Consider the following 22,101-nt stretch of genomic DNA (forward strand, 5'->3'; position numbering starts at 1 on the left):
AGCCAATAAAAGCTGTTTTATTTACTTTTTAACTAGTACTGATGAGAGAGTAAAAATGGCGTCACCAATGTGGATGTTTTCACTCTTTCAGAGGATAACATGAGTCTAACTTATAAAACATGTTGCAAGTTTTGACGCAACAAATGTGTTGCCATCACATCAAAAATGTTTCAAAGAAATATGAAGCAACAGTAGCCGACCTGAAACTCAAGACTGAGACCATAAATCATTGTCTCATTGACAGACTGCTTGGTAGATTTAAAGACCCCTTTATGGTCCTGAGAAAGAAGGCAAATCTCTGGATTATGATGAACCATGCAGGCTCTAGTTTTAGTGATCTTGATAAAAGACTAGGGGTGCAACGATACACAAAATTCACGTTTCAGTTCGATACGTTTTCGATACTGAACAAGAGAAATTTCCATTCCTTTTTTTACTTGTAGTTTATTGAAATTACCAACATTTGTTTCAGCTCAAAAGCAGTTTTAAATTAAATTAAATGTATCAGAGGCAGCTATACCTTACACATTTTCTGCTGTGCATGGGGGATGCATGTGTGTACGTGTATATGTGTGTGTGTGTGTGTGTGTTTTTGTGTGTATGTGTGTCTGTCTACGTGCGCATCTGTCATGCGCGATACAGAGAGCAGAGGAGAATTGTGAACGCGCGACTATGTAGAGACAGAAATGACATCCTGTGATGTAAATAATGTAAATGTAAGATAAATATAAATAAGATAAATAACATAAGGCTGATTAGTCTGTTAAATAAAATAACAAGGTATAGACCTGATCTATGGGAGAGGTAGCCTTAAATCACTTCTGCTTTGACTTCCAAGGGGGGGGCGGGACATGGTGAGTGCGCCCCCCATATAACGGCAGGGAAAACACTGTCCGGAATCAGGCTGAAGTCTTACACAGCATACAGTTTAAGACCACAAGTAATGCATATACGCACTTTAAAACCACATCACCCAGTCTAGCATCACTACAGGACCACAGAACAACTCTGCTCTGCAACCAAAGAGGACACTCGTGCTTCCCTCTCGTGCGGGCGCGCTCACACACACATACGTGAACATATGAACCCAGCAGACCGTCGTATGGTGAAATATAGATTTCCAGATGAAGAGAAAATGTTAAAACAAACATGACCAGCTTGGACTGAATGAATGTGGGAGGAGTGCGCAGTTCAGTGGACCTGTGCTCGACAATGCAGCCCGGAGGAGATCAAATAAATATAAAATTGCGTATTGTTCAGTTCATAGGGCGTACCGAACCGTGACCACTGTATCAAACGGTTCGATTCAGATAAACGTATTGTTACACCCCTATAAAAGACGTGTCACTTACCTTTAACAGGCTTAGTAGAGTGAGAGGTGTGCCTCCTCCTCACCACACAGTGCCCATGGGTGTCCTCCACCAGAGGGTGGAGGCAGAGCCCGCAGTGTGAGCTGCCCGGCTGGCAGAAGTGTCGTCCTGCTCGTGCACAGTCTAAACTCCGAGGGCACAGGTGAGAGCCTGCGGAGAGAGACATGACATGTCATTTATATTTAACTGATTTATTCTGAATATATTTTCCTTGCATTAAAGCACGCTTAATCCCAAGGCTGCTCTGCTCTGAACCCAACTCTCACGAGACAGTGGGTGATTCACATCGGCAGCGTCCGACTGCGAGACAGAGAACGTGCATATTAGTGGTGAAAGCGACATTGAAACACACCCGGTTGCATGCCGCTAGCTACAGAGCAGCACGCTGTATAGAGAGCAGCTGCTAGCCAGGAGGATGCAAATGCTAATGTAACAGACTGTCCTGTGTTTGGTTTATGTTTTTGCCTTTTTGAACCATATGTCCCAGTAGAGTTACCGTAGGGTGTGTAAAGCATATGATTTTTCTGTGATGTGTCTGGCGGCGCACATGTGAGTTCTACAATAACATTAAACTCATGGCCTGAGTTCTACATCAATGTATCAATTTATACCAGGTTGGCCGATTCTGTGCTCTGGTTTAAGTCATGTCTTAAAACTAACTTTTATAGGAGAGCATTTCCTGTTTTTATTTGATCACAGAGTCCTTTTATTTCTTTTGAGAGTAATGGTTCATGCACTAACTGGATGATCCTTTTAAATGTTGATGATTTGACACTTGTCCTTTTGATGTATTCTAAAGCACTTTGTAAAGCAGGTTTTGAAATCTGCTCTATAAATAAAGATTATTATTATTCCATTTTTTTTTGAAGCTTCAACATATTCTGCCTCTCCCTGTCCTGCACGAGTACTCGGCTCATACTTTCGGCCCCACCACCTGCCAGCACTTCAGTTTTCTGAGTGTAAAATAAAATCTGTGAGCACAGATAAGGTCAATGCCTTCACCCTTAACACAAACAACGTTCTCCGGATGCAATTAGCTTTTCAAATGTGATACGTTTGTATCTTGACAGGAATATTTCAGGTAAATTAAAGATAAAATATATAATCTTCTCATGTTTGTAACATGAATTGAAAAATCCTAAAGATCTATGAGCTGTTAAAGGTGGGTAACATGAGGTGGTGCTTGTCCTCCATTGTTCCTCTTCCTGAGACTCACTGCTGCATGAGCTTCACCACGGGGAGTATCTGTTGCTCTGCTTGTTTTGGTGCGACAGTGCCGCCTTTCTCTTCTCTCAGTGTTTGGGTAAAAAGAAACCTGAGTGTTAAAGCAGCGAGCGGAGAACGATGAATACTGCAGAGTCCCTGAAAGAGCTCCTTCTGCTGCAGGAGAAATAATTAGACCCAGCCATCAATATTAACCCCTTTAGCTTCATCGCCAGATTCACAGCGGCCTCTGCTACCCAAAACACAGACGCTGGTTGCCAGGACGACTGCCATGGTAACAGAGGAGGTGTGACATCATCACAGGGGGTGAGTCACCGCACGGATGCAAAAGTCGAGGTTGGACGCCGCGTCAAGCAGAGAAATGCAGGGAGGATGTAAAAGGTGGACCGTCAGGGAGAAGAGAACACGTGGAGGAGAGCAGAGAGCTTAAAGCTGCAAACATTCACCGATGGTTACAGATATTTTAAACATTAGTTCAATAAAACACGAACAATTTTTCTTCTGTGATCCCAAACTGGGAATCTACTGAGCTACAGCAGCAGATTATCAGAGCAAATCCAGCAAGGCTGATACAAACATCTAGATCAGGGGTGTCAAACTCATTTCAGTTCAGGGGCCACATACAGCCCAAATTGATCCCAAGTGGGCCGGACCAGTATAACCATAACATAATAACACGCCAAACACACAGGTTTCCCATTCACCTGACAGAGTGAAATGTTTACAGCAAAAGAACAGATAGATGATAACAATGAAGAAGGTAAAGTTGATTATTTTGGACCCCTCAGCTCCAGCATGGATAGTTTGCTTGCTAGACAGGGTTGTATGCAGAGGTGTAGTGCTAGTGTTAGTAGTGATGGTAGGTACACTCAAGATATGTGGCTCCTTTTTCCAAAAAGGTGGATCCACCGCTCTTGCTGTTACAAGTTTACATATACAAAAACTTTAGTGTTAATTGAATCTTCAAGTGTTCTAAAAAGTCTACAAATTTCCATTGGATTATGCAAACTGCAAATTTTCTACCTGAGCTCTGTTCAGGTGCGCTCCATCAGCACTCTGATTGTATGCGACACCCAGAGGACAAATCTGAAATAGCAGTGACTTTTATTGGAAAAATTGCAGTTAATGTCTTCTCAGTCATTTTTTCACTTTGGGAAGTTGTCCACGGGGCTGAATTGGAACCTCTGGCGGGCCGGTCTTGGCCCGCAGGCTGTATGAAACTGCTTTTTGTTTCTCTGCTCCTGGCTCCTGGAACAAGTTACAGCAGCGTCTTGAATTAAATGCACTTTTAACTATTGGACAATTCAGAATCCTAATTTTTAACCTTTCAACCCCGCTCTGCAACTGTTTTAGCAAGGTTAACCTGTGTATACTATTGTATCATTTTAACCATCTGCCCTTCTTATTTTAGTGCTTTTATAGTCAATGCTCCACACCTCCTTTTATTTGTAATATTTTATTTTATCTTTTAATTGTTTTTATATCCAAATCAAAAAAAAAAAAAAAAGAATTATCCTATTTAATGACTTTGATACTCGTGATGCATTGTTGCTTGTTTGTGTTTGTTTTTTTTTAATTACATAAAGGTTGATTGATTGATTGATTGATTGATTGATTGATGTTTGACAACGGTGATGAATATCCTTCAGCGGGAGCCATATTGGAAATTTTCAACTCAACATAACTGCTGTCGAGCTAGTGTGACGTAAAGAGGCGGAGTTTGAGCCTCCTAGCCAACAGCTACAGTTTTCCTTTCTGTCAATCAAGTCAGCTGTGCCTCTCATTGGAAGACTTGTAATCTCAATATCTTCGAAATTGCTGTGTTATGAAATAATTCAACCCCCCCTTCAGTGTGTGCCGATCGAGAAATGAGCTATCCAGACTACACTGGTCTTTTGCACCAGGCTGTAAACATGTTTATTTCTGCTGTAAAGATTGTCTTTTTTCTAATCGTTGTGTATGTGGTTTCCTGTGCTTCCGGAGCCAGCCTCAAGCTGATCCTTGATGAACTGCAGTTTTTAACACTTCCGCATTGGACTCATGGTTTTAGACCGGAGGTGGCTGCTTGATCCTGTCCAATGAAAGGCAAAAATATATATATAAAAAAGCATATTTAAAATGAAAACATGCTCAGGGAAAACTAAAAATTAAACACATCCAAAAAAAAAAAGTAAAATGTGAATGTGTTAAAAAAATGAAATCATAATTGTAAAAATTTAAAATGTGAATGTGTAAAAAAATTTAATCATAATTGTAAAAATGTAAAATGTGAATGAGTTAAACAATACAGCTTCTGTATTTAACCAAAAACTTCAAAACGTGCGCACACTACAGAAAATCTGAACTCTAAAACTAAAATATTACTGACTTTAAAAATCTAACAGATTTAACTAGAATGATTGAAGTTTACACATACTTTAAAAAGTGTGAAGTAAATAAGTTAAAATAAGATTAAATTAAATAAGAATATTTTTAACATACTTCTGAAAATCTGAATTTAAGATCTAAAATCTCATCTCAAACCGCTGAGCCTTTCTGACCTCTGTCTTTGCAGCACTTCATCCAGGTGCATGTGTTTATAAATGATATTTATGAGTGCTTCTACTATAAATTACACCTTCTCTGAAGCAGCTACTGAAGTGCACATCTCGCTCATACACACAACGGCCTGCCCTCTGAGACTACAACAGCAGAGACTAATCTAATCTATGCAAAGCTTTACAACTGCAACACAGAGAGCTGAATGCACGGGTACAAAAAGCTCTCCTGTTCCTCTCAGCCACAGACCACAGATATTTCCAGGACTCATGTCAACTAACTGAGGACAAGAGAGGAACTAAAAACACAGTACAGACCACAGGGCTAAAAGTCTGAAACACATTGAAAATTGTTGACATTGTAATAGGATGCAGTTAAATGTGAATAAATAACATTTAAGGATTTAGAGAACAAGGGAAAACAAGCTCAGGTATCCATTTTTACTGAATTAGTGGAGCAAGGTAATAGTTAATCCTCTGCACAGCAGCTGTTTGTCTTTCATTGACAGACTGATTGTGTTCAAGTTAATTGACAATGGGGTCTATTAGTGGATTGATCAAGTTACCCATATAGCAGCCAGTTCACCCCTTGGTTCAACGGGACTGTGCCTCATGCTTCCAGCAAACTATAGCTGAAAAAACAGGAGAGTGAAGGTTGGAAACACGACATCAGAGATAAGATGAAGTCTGTGAGTTCAAACTGTTATTCTAAGTAAAGTATGGGCCTAAACGTCATGACTGTACATTTCAAATCCTCTAATGTCCAATCCAAAACCTGCACCCCAGTCAGTGTGAGAGTATTTGAGTTTGTGAAGAGTAAAATTATTACGTGTGTGAGCTCTCTGATACAGACTTTAATACCAAAGTGTGCACTTTCCCTGAGTTCACATGTACTAAATGTAAACAAAAAGCTGTAAACATGTGTACTTCTGCTGTAAAGATCGGCTTTTTTGAATTGGTGTGGATGTGGTCGCCGGTACATCTGGAGCCAGCCTCAAGTGGACACTCAAGGAAGTGCAGTTTTTTACACTTCTGCATTGGCTTCAATTCTCGTAGCCAGAGGTCGCTTGGTCTGGACAAGTATTGGAGCGACGGCTCATGGTGCATCTCTTCCCATCATGCTTTGCATTGGACAGTGTGGTTTGATTAGCTCGTAGTTTAAGTTGTTTGATATGGTTATGTTTTGTGTTGTTTGTTTTTGATCTGCTTGAAGAGCCACATACCTAAGAGAAAACATGAACACATACAGTAGTGTATCACTTGTTGCCACGAACAATGAAAAGAAAACCTCTCCTGTGAATTCAGAGATCTTTCACATCCACATTCAAATAAAAGTGAGAGCCGAGCAGCTTTATCAAGGTAATCTGAGTAGCGCATTACAGACAATGAATTATGGCAGGTGTTTTTTCCTCTTTGAGAAACACTGACATTCCCTCAGTGTCAAACACACTCTCTCAGAGTGTCACAGTTTCCTAGCAACCTCCCGTCCTGTGTTTGGTCAAAGAAAATGATGATTCTTTCTTCCTCTCTTTTCTAAATGCTGGTCTGAATGTCCTTAAATGTTCTCAATGCTCTTTAAAGCATACTGTTACAAAGACTGTTGCATACACTTTCTGTATTTCACAGCTTGGCTTACATTTGACTCTTGTTGGATGAGAGTCATTCGTCAGAAAACAATACTTGCAACTTGTGTGTTGCATTCTAAAGACAATGTATTTCAGAATACTTGGGAGCCCTTTATGTCCTATATTGGAGTGAACGTTTCCTCTGTTCTTGTTAGGGGATTTGTGTAGGACTAAATATATGTACATATGTTTGTAGGATGATGTCCTAGTCTCCTCTCAAATGTCAATTGTTTGCTGGATTTGTGAGCTGAGTGTTTTGTTTTGTTTTGTTTTATATTTTGTTTGTCATGTTTGTTTGTTTTAAGGGAGTTGTGCCTGTGTTGTTTGTTTCTGAAAGGAAAAGAAAAATCAACAAACAAAAAAAAGAAAACACTTCTCGCTCATGTTCAAGAAAAAAAGCAGGAAATAAATTAATTGGCCAGCTTTGTCCACAGGATTCACCCTGCAGTAGAAGCCAAACACTGGCTGTTTCCGAAATCGCCTACTATACTAGCAGTACGTACTGATATGTCCAAAATTCAGTATGTAGTATGTAGTATGTGAACAAGAGCAAAATCTGCAGTATGCCAAAACTCCCCGGATGTCTACTGATACAGGAAAATATCTCAGTATGCATTGGACCAGTCTGCCTTGCTTACTGTTTCCCATAATGCATAGCGCTCGTTCTGCTTTTTCTTTTTCCTCATTTTTTGACTGGAGGAAATCCGTTTTTGGGTGCTGTCTTCCTAACTTTTTAAATCATAAATGGATGCTAAATAAGCATTTTATTTATCAGCTTCGCCGTTGTTTACTTCCGCTTTCTGAAACCGGAAATCCAGCGAAGTCTGGCTCAGCATGCTGCATGACAGATCGGACAGAACAGTCATACTACATACTAAATTCAAACGCAGTATGTAGTAGGCAATACTTACTGCCAACTACATTAGTAAGTAGTATGTAGCAGGCCGTTTTGGAAACAGCCACTGTGGTCAGTAGCTTCTTCTGCTTCTTCTTCATCTGTCCTCCATTTTACAGAGGGCAGCAACCAGCATAAAGAACCACTACCGCCCCCTACAGTGAACCATTAGTTACACGGCATCACCGTCGGCTCACTTTTAGCACAACAGCAACATTTCCTGTTTTATTAAGTTATCGTCATTACAGGTTATGGCGACACAGTGCTTTGAATCAAATGTTCTTGATGCCATGAGAAGACTGACGGAAAGTCAACTGGAGTCAAGGTACCCGAGGGCACATCTGAGAACACAAATCACAACACAAATTAACACTAATACTACAAGTTTCATACTTACTTACTTAGCCCCCCAAAAATCTTTAAGTTAACATCACTGATAGGGGTGAGTATTGCCAAGAACCTCACGATACAATACGCATCACGATACTTGGGTCACGATACGATGGTATCACGATATATCACGATATCGCAATATTGTGATATATTGAGATATTCTACACAGTAAACTAAGAAAAAATAGGGATGGTGTAAATCACACAATACTACTCACAATTGAAAGGACAAATTAAGATTGAATTATGATTGGAAACAACTTTTCCACTTCATTGTTTTTGAAATACTGAAGTTGTATTTTAGTTCCAACTCTGCAAAAATGTGAATTTTTATTATAACAAAAATATCGTTATTAAGAGTTGAAATATCGATATTATATTGGAGGTCAAAGTATTGCGATATATTCATGTATTGATATTTTTTCATACCTCTAATCACAAACAACTAAATTCCACCAGATCCGCGTCAGGTCCACCTCCGATCTGTCACGGCAGCAGATCTGATTTCTATTCTAGTCAATGTGTTAACTTCCGCTGGATCTGCTCCATTGCATTCCAGGAGCACGACGCATCAATCTCAACAGAGCAGATGGAGCGGGACAGGAAGTCAGGCGCCAAAACAAAATGAAAACATCCGGTTAATTTTCAGAATAAAACACTCTGTGTTATCACCAGATCGTATTTCACTTAACTACAACAACAAACCATCATGATGAGGGAAGCCAGGCCTGGAGTCAACAGGTCAGAGGTTCTCAGAGGACCAGAAAGACAACATTGATGAGGAGAGGAGGAGGAGAATCCTTGATTCAGTAATTACAGCGGGGAAACCTCGGTCACATGACTCCAGCTGTCCGGCGGTCCTGCTCTGTGCTGCGTTCTGAAAACGCACGCGCTGGGTTTTGACGGACGAGAAAGCACGGAGCCAGACCGCGGTGGATCGGAGACAGACTAGACACATATCTGGTGGATGTCCAGGGTAAGATGTTCTGATGCCTGAATCTGACCAACCAGTTTTAGGATGTTAACCACATTTTGAGTGTTGGTGTCCCAGGTTTCATGGGATCACTGATTTAGAAAACACCTCTGTGGGTCGTGATGAAGGACTGGAGCAAACATGTAGAGCTCCGTGGTTTTGGACGCAATGCTAATTCTCTGTGACTGCAAACCAATACCAGAAAAGATGATGGACCTAGATTTATTTTCTTTATCTGTAATGGCAGTAGAGAGACAGTTGGGTAAGACCCATACTGTTGTCAGACATCAGACCTTTTATTTGTCAGCCTAGCTGCCTTTGTGTCCGCCCGTCAGAAGCGTATCATTTTGATTAAGGTTGAGCATCACCTGAAGAAGATAAATCTGCTTTTCATCCCAGTCTGTGACTCAGTCTTATACAAGAAGTTCTTATTATAGAGTTTTCTATTCCTGATCCACTTCAGAGAAATAAAGAAGCTCCATCACCTGTGGCTGCAGGTCCACGTTCACAGGAAGGGCTCCTGAAATAGACGCTAGGATATTATTCAAAGGACGAAATAGAAAACGTATTAAAGTGTGTCAGAGCATGTTGATAAAGTATCATCAGCAGACTGTATCTGAGTCACTCCTCATCTTCATAACAGCTCACTGAGTTTCACTGTAAGGATGATGATGTGTATCTTATTGAATGATCATGGTATCTGTTTACTGTTGTCAGTTAAACCAGTTACATGATGAAGTACAACTCATGTCAAACCCGTCTTTGCATCACTTCAGACAAACTGAACCAAGCCTCTGTGAACATTTAATCCAACTCTTTCCTCACATTTCTTCTTTGCTAAGGTGAGGACTTGTTAAACAGACGGGAGTTCACATCACTGTGATGGAAATATGTGTTCGCAACCGGACACAGCTCTACAGGAGGCCGTGAAAATCCAACTCCATTCACAAAGTTTGTAGCAGACTCAAACACATGCAGGCTTCTATGTTTGTCCTTGCAATAGGTGAGTCACGTGCAAAGTGAAAGAGAGACACACTGTTCATGAGAGCTGAGTTGACTATACCAATCCACGTGCCAGCCTCACACTGCACCAAGGCTAAGAAATCCACATGGCAAGAAAATACATAGGAGCTATTTTTGCACACACCAGGACGTCATGAGTTGGGCAAGTTATGCAGATACAAAGTGAAGTTCTGCAGCAACACGAGGAACATCCATCGACACATGACAAGACACAGGTAGACCTGCTGCACAGGGCCGGTGTGTGCCATCCATACAGTATAACTAATGAAAGTAGTATCCGTGACGTCACCCATCTGATCCATAGCGCTGTCTAGAAGCAAATCGTTGGCCGGAGCAATATTGGTAATGCTAAACACAACCAAAGTTAGTGTAAGGTAGAAAGGCCGGGTTTGAGCATCCTAGCCAACAGCTGCAGTGTTCCCGCTGCTACAGGGGCTCAGAGAATCACACAAACTCTCTAATACCTTATTCATGAAGACTTGCACACTAATAGCCTTGTTTAGCTCAGTAATGTGTACCTTGCTGCCTGCTTGCTGGTTTAATACAGAAACTGGGGTGAAGTTAGTTGAGATATTTTAAAAAGGTTTGATGGAACAATTTTCACTTGAACTGGAGTAATGTTTGACCAGGAGGATCTATACTCTTACTTAAAGGTGACATATTATGTATATTTTTCATCAAAATATATTGGTCTAAGAAGTCCCCAAAACATGTCTTTAAAGTTTATTGCTCAAAAAAACACTTTGAAATCAGATTTTGGTCTGCCTGTAGAGCCCTTTTTCAGCCCTGCTCAGAACAGGCTGTTTTCTGTGTCTGTGCCTTTAAATGAGAATGAGCTCTCTGACCACGCCCCCTCAGGAAGTGGATGTGGCTTCAGCTGTCCAGCACGTTGATTTAATGTTTACATGTTGGCTGCTCACAGTTACTTCAACCCTCTGAATCTGATCCAGAATCTGATCCTGACGGAGAGGCGCCTGCAGCAGGACCTCTCTGAACCATTGGTCACAGATTTTGTGTTTCTTGTTGTTTTATTTGTCAGTATGTTGACGTGTGTCTTGGTACACAGCGACGAACATGTAGCTATGTGGCTATGCTAACTAGCGCTAGCACTTTTCCATGAAAAATAAAAATCCTCCACTAGATCTTCAAATCTGCAGACGTGGGGAGTAAAACCGACCTTTGTGTTTATTAAGACAGCCTACAACTAGCATGCCTCCCTCCTAAGCTCCTTGTTAGCACACATGTGTGCAGGGAATGAAAAACAGAGGAGGAGTTGAGTTGTATTTTATACAGTCTATGGGCTGAACAAGCTCCGAGCTCTGACCTACGTGACAGACCGGATGGCGTTGTGACGTATGAAAAACACTGAAAACTGAAACGGCTGGTTTCAGCACACATTTACAGAAAGGTGGAGAAATCAGAACAGTGGCAGAATGGTTTCTTTTCATTTTGAGGGGGTTTGTAGACATTCCAGGGACACATATTTCAGGTAGAGAACCATTAAAAAGTTGATTTTGCATGATATGTTACCTTTAAGTAATGAAGCCAGCTTTATGTAGGACTGGAAATAGTTAACGTATCTTACAGAGCTGTCAAACACATTTTTTAATCCCTGATTATTCATTGAATTTTGAGAGTTTATTGTGTTTAATCATATTTTAGACACATGTTAAATATTCCATTATTATTTCATTCCATAATGATTCACATTTCTTATTAACAATGTAAAGCAGTTCTTAACAGTGTCTTGATTTGGGAATCAGATGAAAGCAGTGCTCTGAAACCGAAACTTAGAGGGAGGGGACAGCTTCAAAGTGTGGATTCTGTCAAATAAAGGGTTAATTTCTATTATTTGAAAGGACAGCGCTGTTACACATTCAGAAATATACAGGAGTGTATATATTTCCGAAATGTCCATTCACTGTTATTCAGTTTGATTTCTCACTGCCGTCCAGTGATCCCTCATTAATGTGACAGAATTTGCACTTTTCAGGAGTTCCTGTTCAAGGTAAGGTGCTTCTCAGCAGCGCTAGACCAGATAACTGGACAGTACTCCAGCTGTGACAGCACAAGTGACCAAACAACATCAATCATGACAGACTGTGGAACATAAGCAGAACATTTCCCAGTGAACGCAATGCTCTTTCCCATGTTGGATACAATATAATCAATATGCTCTGACCAGGACCTGGTCCTGTTAAAGACGGTAATGACTCTTCTCAAGCTGAGGTCCTTCCTCAGATTCAAGCAACATATTCGTGGTGATTCACACTCTCTAAAATAATGCCCTGCTGGCTTTTGTGATGCGGTTGCCTGCTGACATCTGGTTGGCTGCACCTGTATGCTTAACTCGGAGGTGGTAGCTCAAACTCAGAGTAACTGGCTGACATTTTAATTATGAGTGTAAATAACTTTTGACTTGTCAACTGAGCCTTCTGGGATTTGTAAACAGATTTACATGCTTGAACTAAAACAACAAGGTATCAATCCTTCATTGAGTCTGTGCAGTCTTTAGCTAGATGTCAGGTTGCTGGCTGGAGTCAGTTACAGGGTTTTATTTCTGCTCCAGCACAACAATATAATAACTGGCAAACTCACTGTGGCTGGGAGGATAATTGGCTGCTGACTGTCAAGTAATTATACATCATTAAAAAGAATAATAAACTGATTTATTTTTTTTATTACTGCAATTGTTTTAGAGGTCAATGCTAACCAGGACTGAGCTGAGGAGTGATTCATACTCATGTCGGCACATGAGTACCAGTGTATGGGAGCTTTAAGTGAATTAGCTGTATTAAATCTTTGCACTGAGCCAATACAGTGAACGCAACTACAGCAGAAAAATACAGACTGAGAGAGACATAAACCATCTGTGCCTCAACACTTTCCTTTTAAAATGTACAATCAGCAAAGACCCTGAAGACGACAGAACCAAATCCCACATTTTTTCCCATCAGCCTCCTCATCTCTTTTAATCTCTGCTTGTAACAGACTTCATTCCCACACATGAATTGTTAATGTTTCTTTTTAAAATCAGCCAAATCTCATCCTGTGAAAACGGGGCCGATGGTGAGCAGAGCATCCCCATCTTGTTGAGCAGCTTTACAGAGCATCCTGGAGACCGAGCCGAGCAGCAGCAGTAGTGGCCCCTTCACACAAACACAGACCCTAATCGGGTTATGTGTGGTTTAAGAGCCTGCGTGGAAGCCTGGCTTCAGCTCATCAGGGACTACAGCCAACCCTGAGGCCCAAACCTCCACCCCTCAAACCCTGCTTCACAGAATACAACTGAATCTTTACGAAGCATGACCAAGACTTAACTATATAGACTCTCCTGTTTGTCAGTATGATGAGAACTCACAAGCCCCAAATCCATCATGAAAGGTTTTGCAGCCAGGTTATTTTTGAACAATCTTCCTGTGAACATATTAACCTGTTATATAAGCCCTTTCTTCTGGAACCACCTTCCCCACAGAGACAGTTGCCATAGAGCTCTGCAGCTGTGTAAAACAGATTGAAACACATCAAAGAGCCGGGCTGCTGCACAGGGTGACATGTTTAATTACAGTGAACACATCCTGCAGATTATGTTGATTCAATAACACACACACCCTCCAGCTGCCCGGAGTTTCATCCATTGAAGACAAAAGTTCCATATTAACTGGGGATGCACCGAAATGAAAAATCTTGGCTGAAACAAAAAACTGAAAATGAGGAAACCAAGACTGAAAACCCAAAAACCGAAATAAATGATTATGCCAATTATTAGGGATGCACCGATCCTACTTTTTAGGTCCTGATACCGATATCGATACCTGGGCTTTGGTATCTGCCGATACCGATACTAGCTGATCCAATCCTGGTATTGATTTAACAATCTCTATTCCTTAATGTGAGGATAGAATCATGTTTTGGCAACTTCAGGCTTTTCTCACTTGATGGTGAACTGTACCTGGGTTCCAAGTGCTAAACCAGAGGCTGGAATCCCTTTAATTCAAGGATCCGGAACAATTAAATCCAATAACCTGTAGAAGGTTTCTTGCTTCTTTGCAGTAGGCTACAGCTCACGTAAACTTCTTCCTTTGGGCTCCCATTATATTTTTCAGTGCAACTGCCATCCGGTGAAACTTTTCTGGCAGAGTTGTTAGCAAAAGAAGCGTGCACCTAAACTGCAGAGTCTCTGTAGTTATCCTCCATCATGCTCCACCGGGCAAAAATGCACAGACCGGCCGGCGCTGATGACGTACATAGCTGTTGCAAACACAGAAAAGCATGGAACTGAGAAGAATAGATCTGTCATATGGATCGGCACTATATATCAGCCCCTTGTCAACAATATCCATTCTAGCTTTTTGAGTCCGATCTAGCCGATATCCGATACCAGGATCAGATCGGTGCATCCCTACCAATAATTAGTAGGGAGACCGGGGACAGTTGTAACATTTCATTCCTTGGATTTGAGATTAAGCCATGCATTTTCTGTTTGTGTTGCACAGGCATGTTCTAGGCCATTTATTAGCAGACACTCAAAGCTAGTTTGTATAGCAGTTTGAACACACTGTCCCGGTCTCCCCTACCATTGCATTTATGGCTCTAACTGTGTACTAACCTCACTAAAATCAAGGATCTCATTGAACATATCAGACAACCAGGGTGCATGCCCCTCATCTGGTTTAGAGAGAGTCCTTTTTTCTGTGCTCTGTTCTCCTTCTCCGTCTCCAAGCGGGTACTTCGCATCCATGGCGGCCTGGATCATTTCTCGTGCACGCTGCTTTATTCCCACATCCAAGTAATGATCTTTATAACGTGGATCAAGTACAGTTGGGATGAAGTGCAGAGGATTCGAATAGATCTCAGTGAAACAGAGTGTACTTCATTGTTTTGACGCCGTGGTCCGTCTCAACCTCTTTGCTTAGAAGACGCTTTAGTGCTGCAATTAAAGGAATAATGAATGCAGACATGTTGGCCCTTATGCAGACTAGTGCGTACTGGCTGCAGTTTTTGCTTGCGTCACCACAACATTCTGTTACGGCCATATTGTTTCGGTGATAAAAGTCTTTTTAATGACCAAGTTTTGTGTGCATCCCTAATTAAAATGCACTATTTCTTCCTCCTCTAAAGAGACGAGTGGGCTGCTGTTTCAAGAAACAATGCACCTTTTATCAAAGAGTAAGGGCCTGTGTCCACTTACAGCAGTCTTTTTTTTTTTTTGCACTGGCAGCAAGCAGCACCAATTTTCTACACAAAACCAATGCAGAAACACCGGAAACCACATACACCCAAATTCACAAAAGCCAATATTTACAGCACATATAAACATGTTTACAGCCTGGTTCAAAAAACGTCTTGGGTCCACGTAGCTAATTTCTCTATCGGCACACACTGTATGGGGTGAATTTTCTTCTAACGCACATTTTCAGACTCTCCAGACAACTTCTTTAGTGTTGGTGGGAATGACACTATTTTATCTAGTAACAAAGAAAGCTTGTGTATATTTTGTATAAATTCTTCTTTGGATCGCCAAAAACAAACTTGTTCTTTTACATCATTTTATATCATTTCATCAATGTCCCCGCTGATTTCAACTCCCTCAGTTTTATTTATTATTTTGCAGCCTGTCTCTTTTTTGAATAATGTCACTTTAGATGCATTTTACCTGTGTGTGATACGAATAACTGTTATTGATAATAAATAATAATTGATTAATTATTATAAGTTTGTCTGGGTGGTCTCTGTTGTTGTTGTTGTTAGAGACAAAGCGTCAACCTGAGAATTGAAGCCAATGTGGAAGTGTTAAAAATGGCAGTTCCTCTAGTGTCCACTGGACTGGCGAAAGTACCGGAAACTACATACATACAAATTCAAAAAAGCCGATATTTACAGCAGAAATAAACATGTATACAGCCTGGTTAAAAAAAACGTCTTGGGTCCACGTAGCTAATTTCTCTTTCGGCACACACTGTACAGGGGGTGACATTTTTTCTAACGCACGTTTTCCAGAAGCAATTAAGATTACAAGTTTTGCCCATTTAAGGACATGACTGACTTAATTGAGAGGTGGGAACACATAGCTGTTGCCGAGGAGGCTCAAACCCCGCCTCTTTACCTCACACTAGCTCACCAGCAGTTAGGTTGAGTTCAGCATTTCCAATTTGGCAACAATCGGCTTCAAAACAGCGCTCAGGAACAGATGGGTGATGTCACGAATACTACGTCCATTATTTATACAGTCTATGGTTGTCGCAAATTTTTCACTGTTTTTGATTTTATCCTCATTGTGACTTAAATGTATTCAGCAGCTTTACAGAGCACAAAGTTGTTTTACACATTCGTCAGGAATAATTGTGATTTTGATGTACCACTCCAATTAGGTAATTATTTTTATGTACTGAAGTCCTGGTCCTCATTACATGTGCAAATTTAGGGCTGTCGCTGCATAATCAGGTTGTGTCTCTTTGTATTCACAAATGTGATTCTCCTGTTTGAGTACGGCCGGCAAAATCGCCTCATATGGTGATCTTTCCGCTGCTCCTGGTGTTGAAACAGCATGTCTGCAGAATGATGTGACACCCCAGTTCTGCTGTATTCACGCTAAAAAAAATCCCCTGAGTGTGTCTCAGAATAAACTGTGACGTTAGAGATGGAGGACTCTTCAGCTCTGACAACAGGAATGTGTTTCTGAGGACAAACAGAGCAGCGCTGACGCCTCATGTCAGCGTCCTCACCTGATAACTGAGGACATGACTGCAACAATAACACGTCCTCTTCCTTCCATTCATCCCTCTGACTCCGAGTCAGACTGCTACAACCTTTGCTGCCTCATGTGATTTCTGCTACACAGGCTTTCCCAAACGAATGCAAAAGCACATGTCACCTGAGGGAAAAGCCTGGTTATGTTCTTCATGGGAAGACGCTGGAGCTTTCAATATTAAAAATGTATTTAGTATCATGACTATCATTTCTACAAAATATCGATCCAGCAATATGTCGTCACCATTATTTGAACAATCTGCATTTTATTCCTATTGCCAAATATTGATATTTCACCTGACAGTAAGATTAATGTACAGATTCATCCCCGTCACTACATCATGACTCCCCATGGTGGCGCTGATGATGTTAATCCTGCATGTAACCCAGGTTTACAGAAGAGTTTCATAGCAGAGGTCACTTCAGTAATCTCTTGATTCAATTTCTTGAATCATCTAATAATTTTCAGCTTGATAATAAAATATTTGATCATGCTGTCAATTTGTCATCTACGTATAAAATCTTAAATAATTTCAGACTGACAGATCAATAGAGATTTCCCAGAGGGAAACGTTTCCCTTCCAAAATATGTACCATAATGTGTGTTTTGTCCACAGATCAAAACATGGACGTAACATTCAACATCTGAAGAGGTTTTTTTATTTATTCTTAGACCAATGACGGCAGCTGCCATTTTGGAAATGCTGACACAACTATACTTTTGATCAACCTAAACACAGGCAAAGAGGTTGAGCTTTAAGCCTTCTGGAAAACAGCTACGTGCCCACCTGTGAGTTAACTCAGCCACAGCTCCAATTATGGAAATCCTAGACTCAGATTACATTAACGGATGCAACCAGTGAACAAATTAAGAAATGACCAACATAGACTGACCAGGCTGTAAACATGTTTATTTCTGGGGATGCTCTGAAGCGTCTCATTTCCTGGTTGTTTAAACTGAAATTTAAATCCAGACTAACTCCCCGGCCTCAAGTTAAGAAAACACCCAGATATCAGTCCAAACTGAGCACAATGTATTTAACACGGCTAATTACAGGAACACAGAGTCTGCAGGTAAACCATATTAAAATACAGATTGTAGCTAACACTAACAGAGCTAGCACCACTAGCCTTAAGTCCTCCTTACAGGTTAATGCACACATGCCTGTGCTGTTTCCTCATTGCTCTGGGGGAGTGGTTATATGTCAGTTTAACCAGACACAGCCCACATACAACTTTATCTCCATTTACTAGATCGACATAATGAAAAACCACGCCGCACTATGAGATTACATCTGTCATCTGTGCTTGTTTACATCCAGGTGGTAGAGCTTTATAGTGTTATAGCGGCAGACATTACAGCCCCAAGCCAATGGAGGGGGGCTGCGCTACAAGGTACACAGCTTAGACACAACATACAACCAACATTTAGTGCCTACAGTCATAAAAAAGACTAGTATTATTTTACAGACTAGTAATTCTAGTGATTTAGTCAGCTAAATGTGCACATTACTAATTATTACTACTATCTGTCCTACAGTTGGATATTTGACATGAAACCCAAAGAGGGGTCCTTGTCTTTTGGAAACAGCCTCAAGTCGACACTTGAGAAACTCTAGCATTAGCTTCATTCTTCAACACTGGAAGTTTCTGCTTTGTTTTGGATCAAACTCCACCAAAATTGCAAAATAAAATAATAATGAGATGCAAAAGTTTCAGAGGTAATAATCCTAAAACGAAAGGACACTTTTGAACGTATCCTCTTGGGGACAATATTACATCTCTGAAGATCTGATTAGTGAACATCAGTGAAAGCCAATACCGAGACCTGCAAGCGTTATTGTATTAGCTTCAATATAAATTGCTTTTAGGGCTTAAATGCAGTTTCCTCAATTTATCTGTAGATTATTTTGCTACCAACCTGTGTTCTTTCTGTCACAATGGTTTAGTATAAAGTTTGATTTTGAGAAGCTGTATGTTATTGTCTGTCTGGATTGAGATTGCTAGATGTCCCCTGTCTTATGTTAGACAAATTCAATTTCAAATTCAACTTATTTATGGGGAATTACTGTAGGCTAATAATACATAAAAACTATTAAACTAAGCCCTTGGTTATCTTGAAAATATTGTTCTGTCACATTCTGTAATATTTCAACTAATATGAAGCCCCTTGTGTTCTGATGATAATATAACTGGGGTGAAACATGTGTATTCTGAATATTTAATGTGTTTAATTCTGTGAGCACATTGAATGGTGATAGGGGAAGATCTACAAAAACACAATCATGCATGTTAAGGTCATTTTACACACAGTGCTGAGTTCACTATAGCAGGAAACCCTCTGAAACACATCATACTGTTACCACAGGAGATAAACAGCACCGAGAAATGCATGTAGGTCATTTTAGACAAGGTTATGATCTCTCAGGAAACACAAGACAGCACAAAGAACCAGGCAACCACAGGAGAGCATGAATATCTGAGGTCACTTTAAAGTCCTGACTGACTTCTGACCAGCACCACAAACACATCAGCTTCATTTCCCGAAGGTACACTGTGCACTATGAACAGAAGATGCAGCTTGAAAACACCAGCCTGTGCATGTGCGTGTGCGTGCTCTGTGTGTGTGTGCGTGTGTGTGTGTAAGCAGCTGCAGCTCTCACCTGTCAGGCAGGTGCTCAGCGCACACAGGGCCGCAAACACTGCAGCCTGGCCGAGCAGCGGGGCCCGCATCCTGGGCACAGACACGGACACCGACCGAGGGAGCAGCAGGATGAGGAAGAGGAGGAGGAGACGAGGGGGAGTCGGTGCAGATCATTCCCCCATCCCGTGGTGTCCAAGGAAGAGGGGGAGGAGGAGGAGAGGACTCAGAATAAACAGGATAAAGCAGGACAGTTGAGCTCAGGAGATGATGGAAGCAGCAGCAGAGATGATCCGGACTCCTTCTGTGTTTCTGCCGCAAGGTGTCTGCTCTCCGCCGGGTACCTGCAAATATGGATGCTCGCAGATCTCTGGCTCACTGGCTGTGGTTTTCTTCTGCTGAGTTGAAGCTGAGGCACGCAAAGCTGTGACGTCAGCACGCAGCGCTGCCTTCAGGTGACACCTACTGTTTAAAAAATGAGTCATCGCTGAGTAGTAGAAGTAAAACCGAGTGGCTCCGTTTAAAGAGGTAATGATGGAATCTGAGTAAACCCTCAGAGACCACCCACATGCTGGAAATATCCTCTGGTGGATTTTAGATAGGATACAATTTGAGGAAACTGCAGCAATCACACAAATACTATGAAGCCCTATTCTGTTTCAGCTTGAAATGGAAAAATAGTCTACCTAGTATACAACAAATACAATGTACACATAATACAGATGAAGTAACCAGTGTAAAAGGCTCGGTAACCTATAGAAATGCTGTTTTAGAATGAAAAGGCATGTTGATTGATGAATTAAATATCAGGATGCTGACTTAGGTTGGATGTATCAGCAGATATCAGAGGATGAAGTCTGTCAAAGTATGGAAGAGGATTAGGGCCACTATAAAAAAATAAAAAAATAAGGTCCAATTTTTTGAATTATTCTGAGATTCAAGTCAGAATTCTGACCTTTTTTCAGAAGTCTGACTTTAATCTTACAATAATAATCATTAAAAAAATTGGACCTTAATCTCAGAGTTCTGACTTTTAATAATAATGATAATAATAATAATAATAATAATAATAATAATAATAATAATAATAATAATAACAATAATAATAATAATAATAATAATAATAATAATAATAATAATAATAATAATAACAATAATAATAATAATAATAATAATAATAATAATAATAATGATAATGATAATAATAACACAAAAATGTGACCTTTTTTTTTTTTTTAAGTAGCCCTAATCCTCTTCTATAGTCAAAGGTCCTAAGGGAGGTGGAGCTTCAAAATTAAATTTAGTAATTGAAATACAGCAGCTTACAAGAAAGCTAAGACACTGTGTGAAATGTTAAAACAGAATTTGATAGTTCACAAATAATCCAAAGTCTACATTCAATTGAAAATGATGCAAAGACATCATATCAAACGTTGGAACTGAAATGTTGTATTGTTGTATGAAAAACATTTACACATTTTAATTTGGATCCTAGCAACCAATTCAAACACTTGGCGTAGGGGCATGTTTACTGTTGTGTTCATCAGCTCATCTTTAAACAACACAATGTAAACTTTTGTGAACCCAGGAGAGTTCAGTGAAATGTCTCATTATTATCTGATAGAGGATTTCAGCTGCTCAACAGTTCAGGGTCTCCTTTGTCGTACTATTAGTTTCATGATGCTCCAAATTTTTTCAATGAGCCACGAGTCAGGACTGCAGGAAGGCCAGTTTAGCACCTGGACTCTTCTACTACAGAGTCATGCTGCTGTAATACGTGCAGAATGTGCTTTGGCGTTGTCTTGCTGAAATATGTAAGGTCTTCCTGAAGACGTCAGTCTGGATGGCAGCATATGTTGCTCCTAAACCTGTATATATTGTTCAGCATTAATGGAGCCTTCACAGATGTGTAAGCTACCCATGCCATGGACTCTGATGATCCCACACCATCAGGGATGCTGGCTTTGAACTGTGTGCTGATGCCCTCTAGTGACAGAAAGATAAACTGAGGTTAAGCAGATGTGCCTCACATCTGAGGAGACAGATTCAATCAGAAAAGACTGAACAGTGTGACAAACTAATATATATATATATATCAGTAACTTAACATATGTCGAGTTTACTGACATGGGGAAACAGGTCTGAGCATGTGTTGCTTAAAAGACCCACACTCACAGAAGAAGCACATACCAAGGTTTAGTGGTTTTACGTGATGTCAGGAACCCACTCTGGATTTAAAATAGTCTTTTCAGATCTTGTGAAATATCACTTTCTTTATTAGCATAGAAGGGAAGTTAGTATCAGTGTTGTTACTATTTGGAGCCTGGACCAGCGGGGCGCAGGTTTGAGTCAGTGCTGCAGGAACTTCCTCTAAATATTGCCTCCAGCACAACTGTCACCAGACTACACTCCTTTTTTGTACCAGGCTGTAAACATGTTTATTTCTGCTGTAAAGATCGGCTTTTTTGAATGGGTGTGTTTGTGGTTTCTGGTACTTCCGGAGATAGCCTCAAGTGGACACTTGATGAACTGCAATTTTTAACACTTCCACATTGGCTTCAATTCTCGCGGCTGGAGGTAGCCGCTTGGTCTCTAACAACAACAACAAGAACAACAGAGACAACCAAGACAAAGTTATAATAATTAATCAATAATGATTTATTATCAATAA

General features: G+C 40.5%; 1 protein-coding gene across 1 annotated transcript in view; it reads right to left on the bottom strand.

Annotated features, from left to right (window-relative positions):
- npdc1b (neural proliferation, differentiation and control, 1b) overlaps window positions 1–19,855 on the bottom strand; it is a 40,075-nt gene extending 20,220 nt beyond the window's left edge. The window contains exons 1-2 of the mRNA XM_034691157.1: window positions 19,453–19,855; window positions 1,353–1,520 (exon numbers count right to left, since the gene is read on the bottom strand). Coding sequence (XP_034547048.1) covers window positions 1,353–1,520; window positions 19,453–19,522 — 238 coding nt within the window. The 5' untranslated portion in view covers window positions 19,523–19,855. The remainder of the gene's footprint in view (window positions 1–1,352; window positions 1,521–19,452) is intronic.
- Window positions 19,856–22,101: the final 2,246 nt, after the last annotated feature.

The sequence above is a fragment of the Notolabrus celidotus genome, chromosome 9, assembly GCF_009762535.1.
Source record: "Notolabrus celidotus isolate fNotCel1 chromosome 9, fNotCel1.pri, whole genome shotgun sequence".
Lineage (NCBI taxonomy): Eukaryota > Metazoa > Chordata > Actinopteri > Labriformes > Labridae > Notolabrus > Notolabrus celidotus.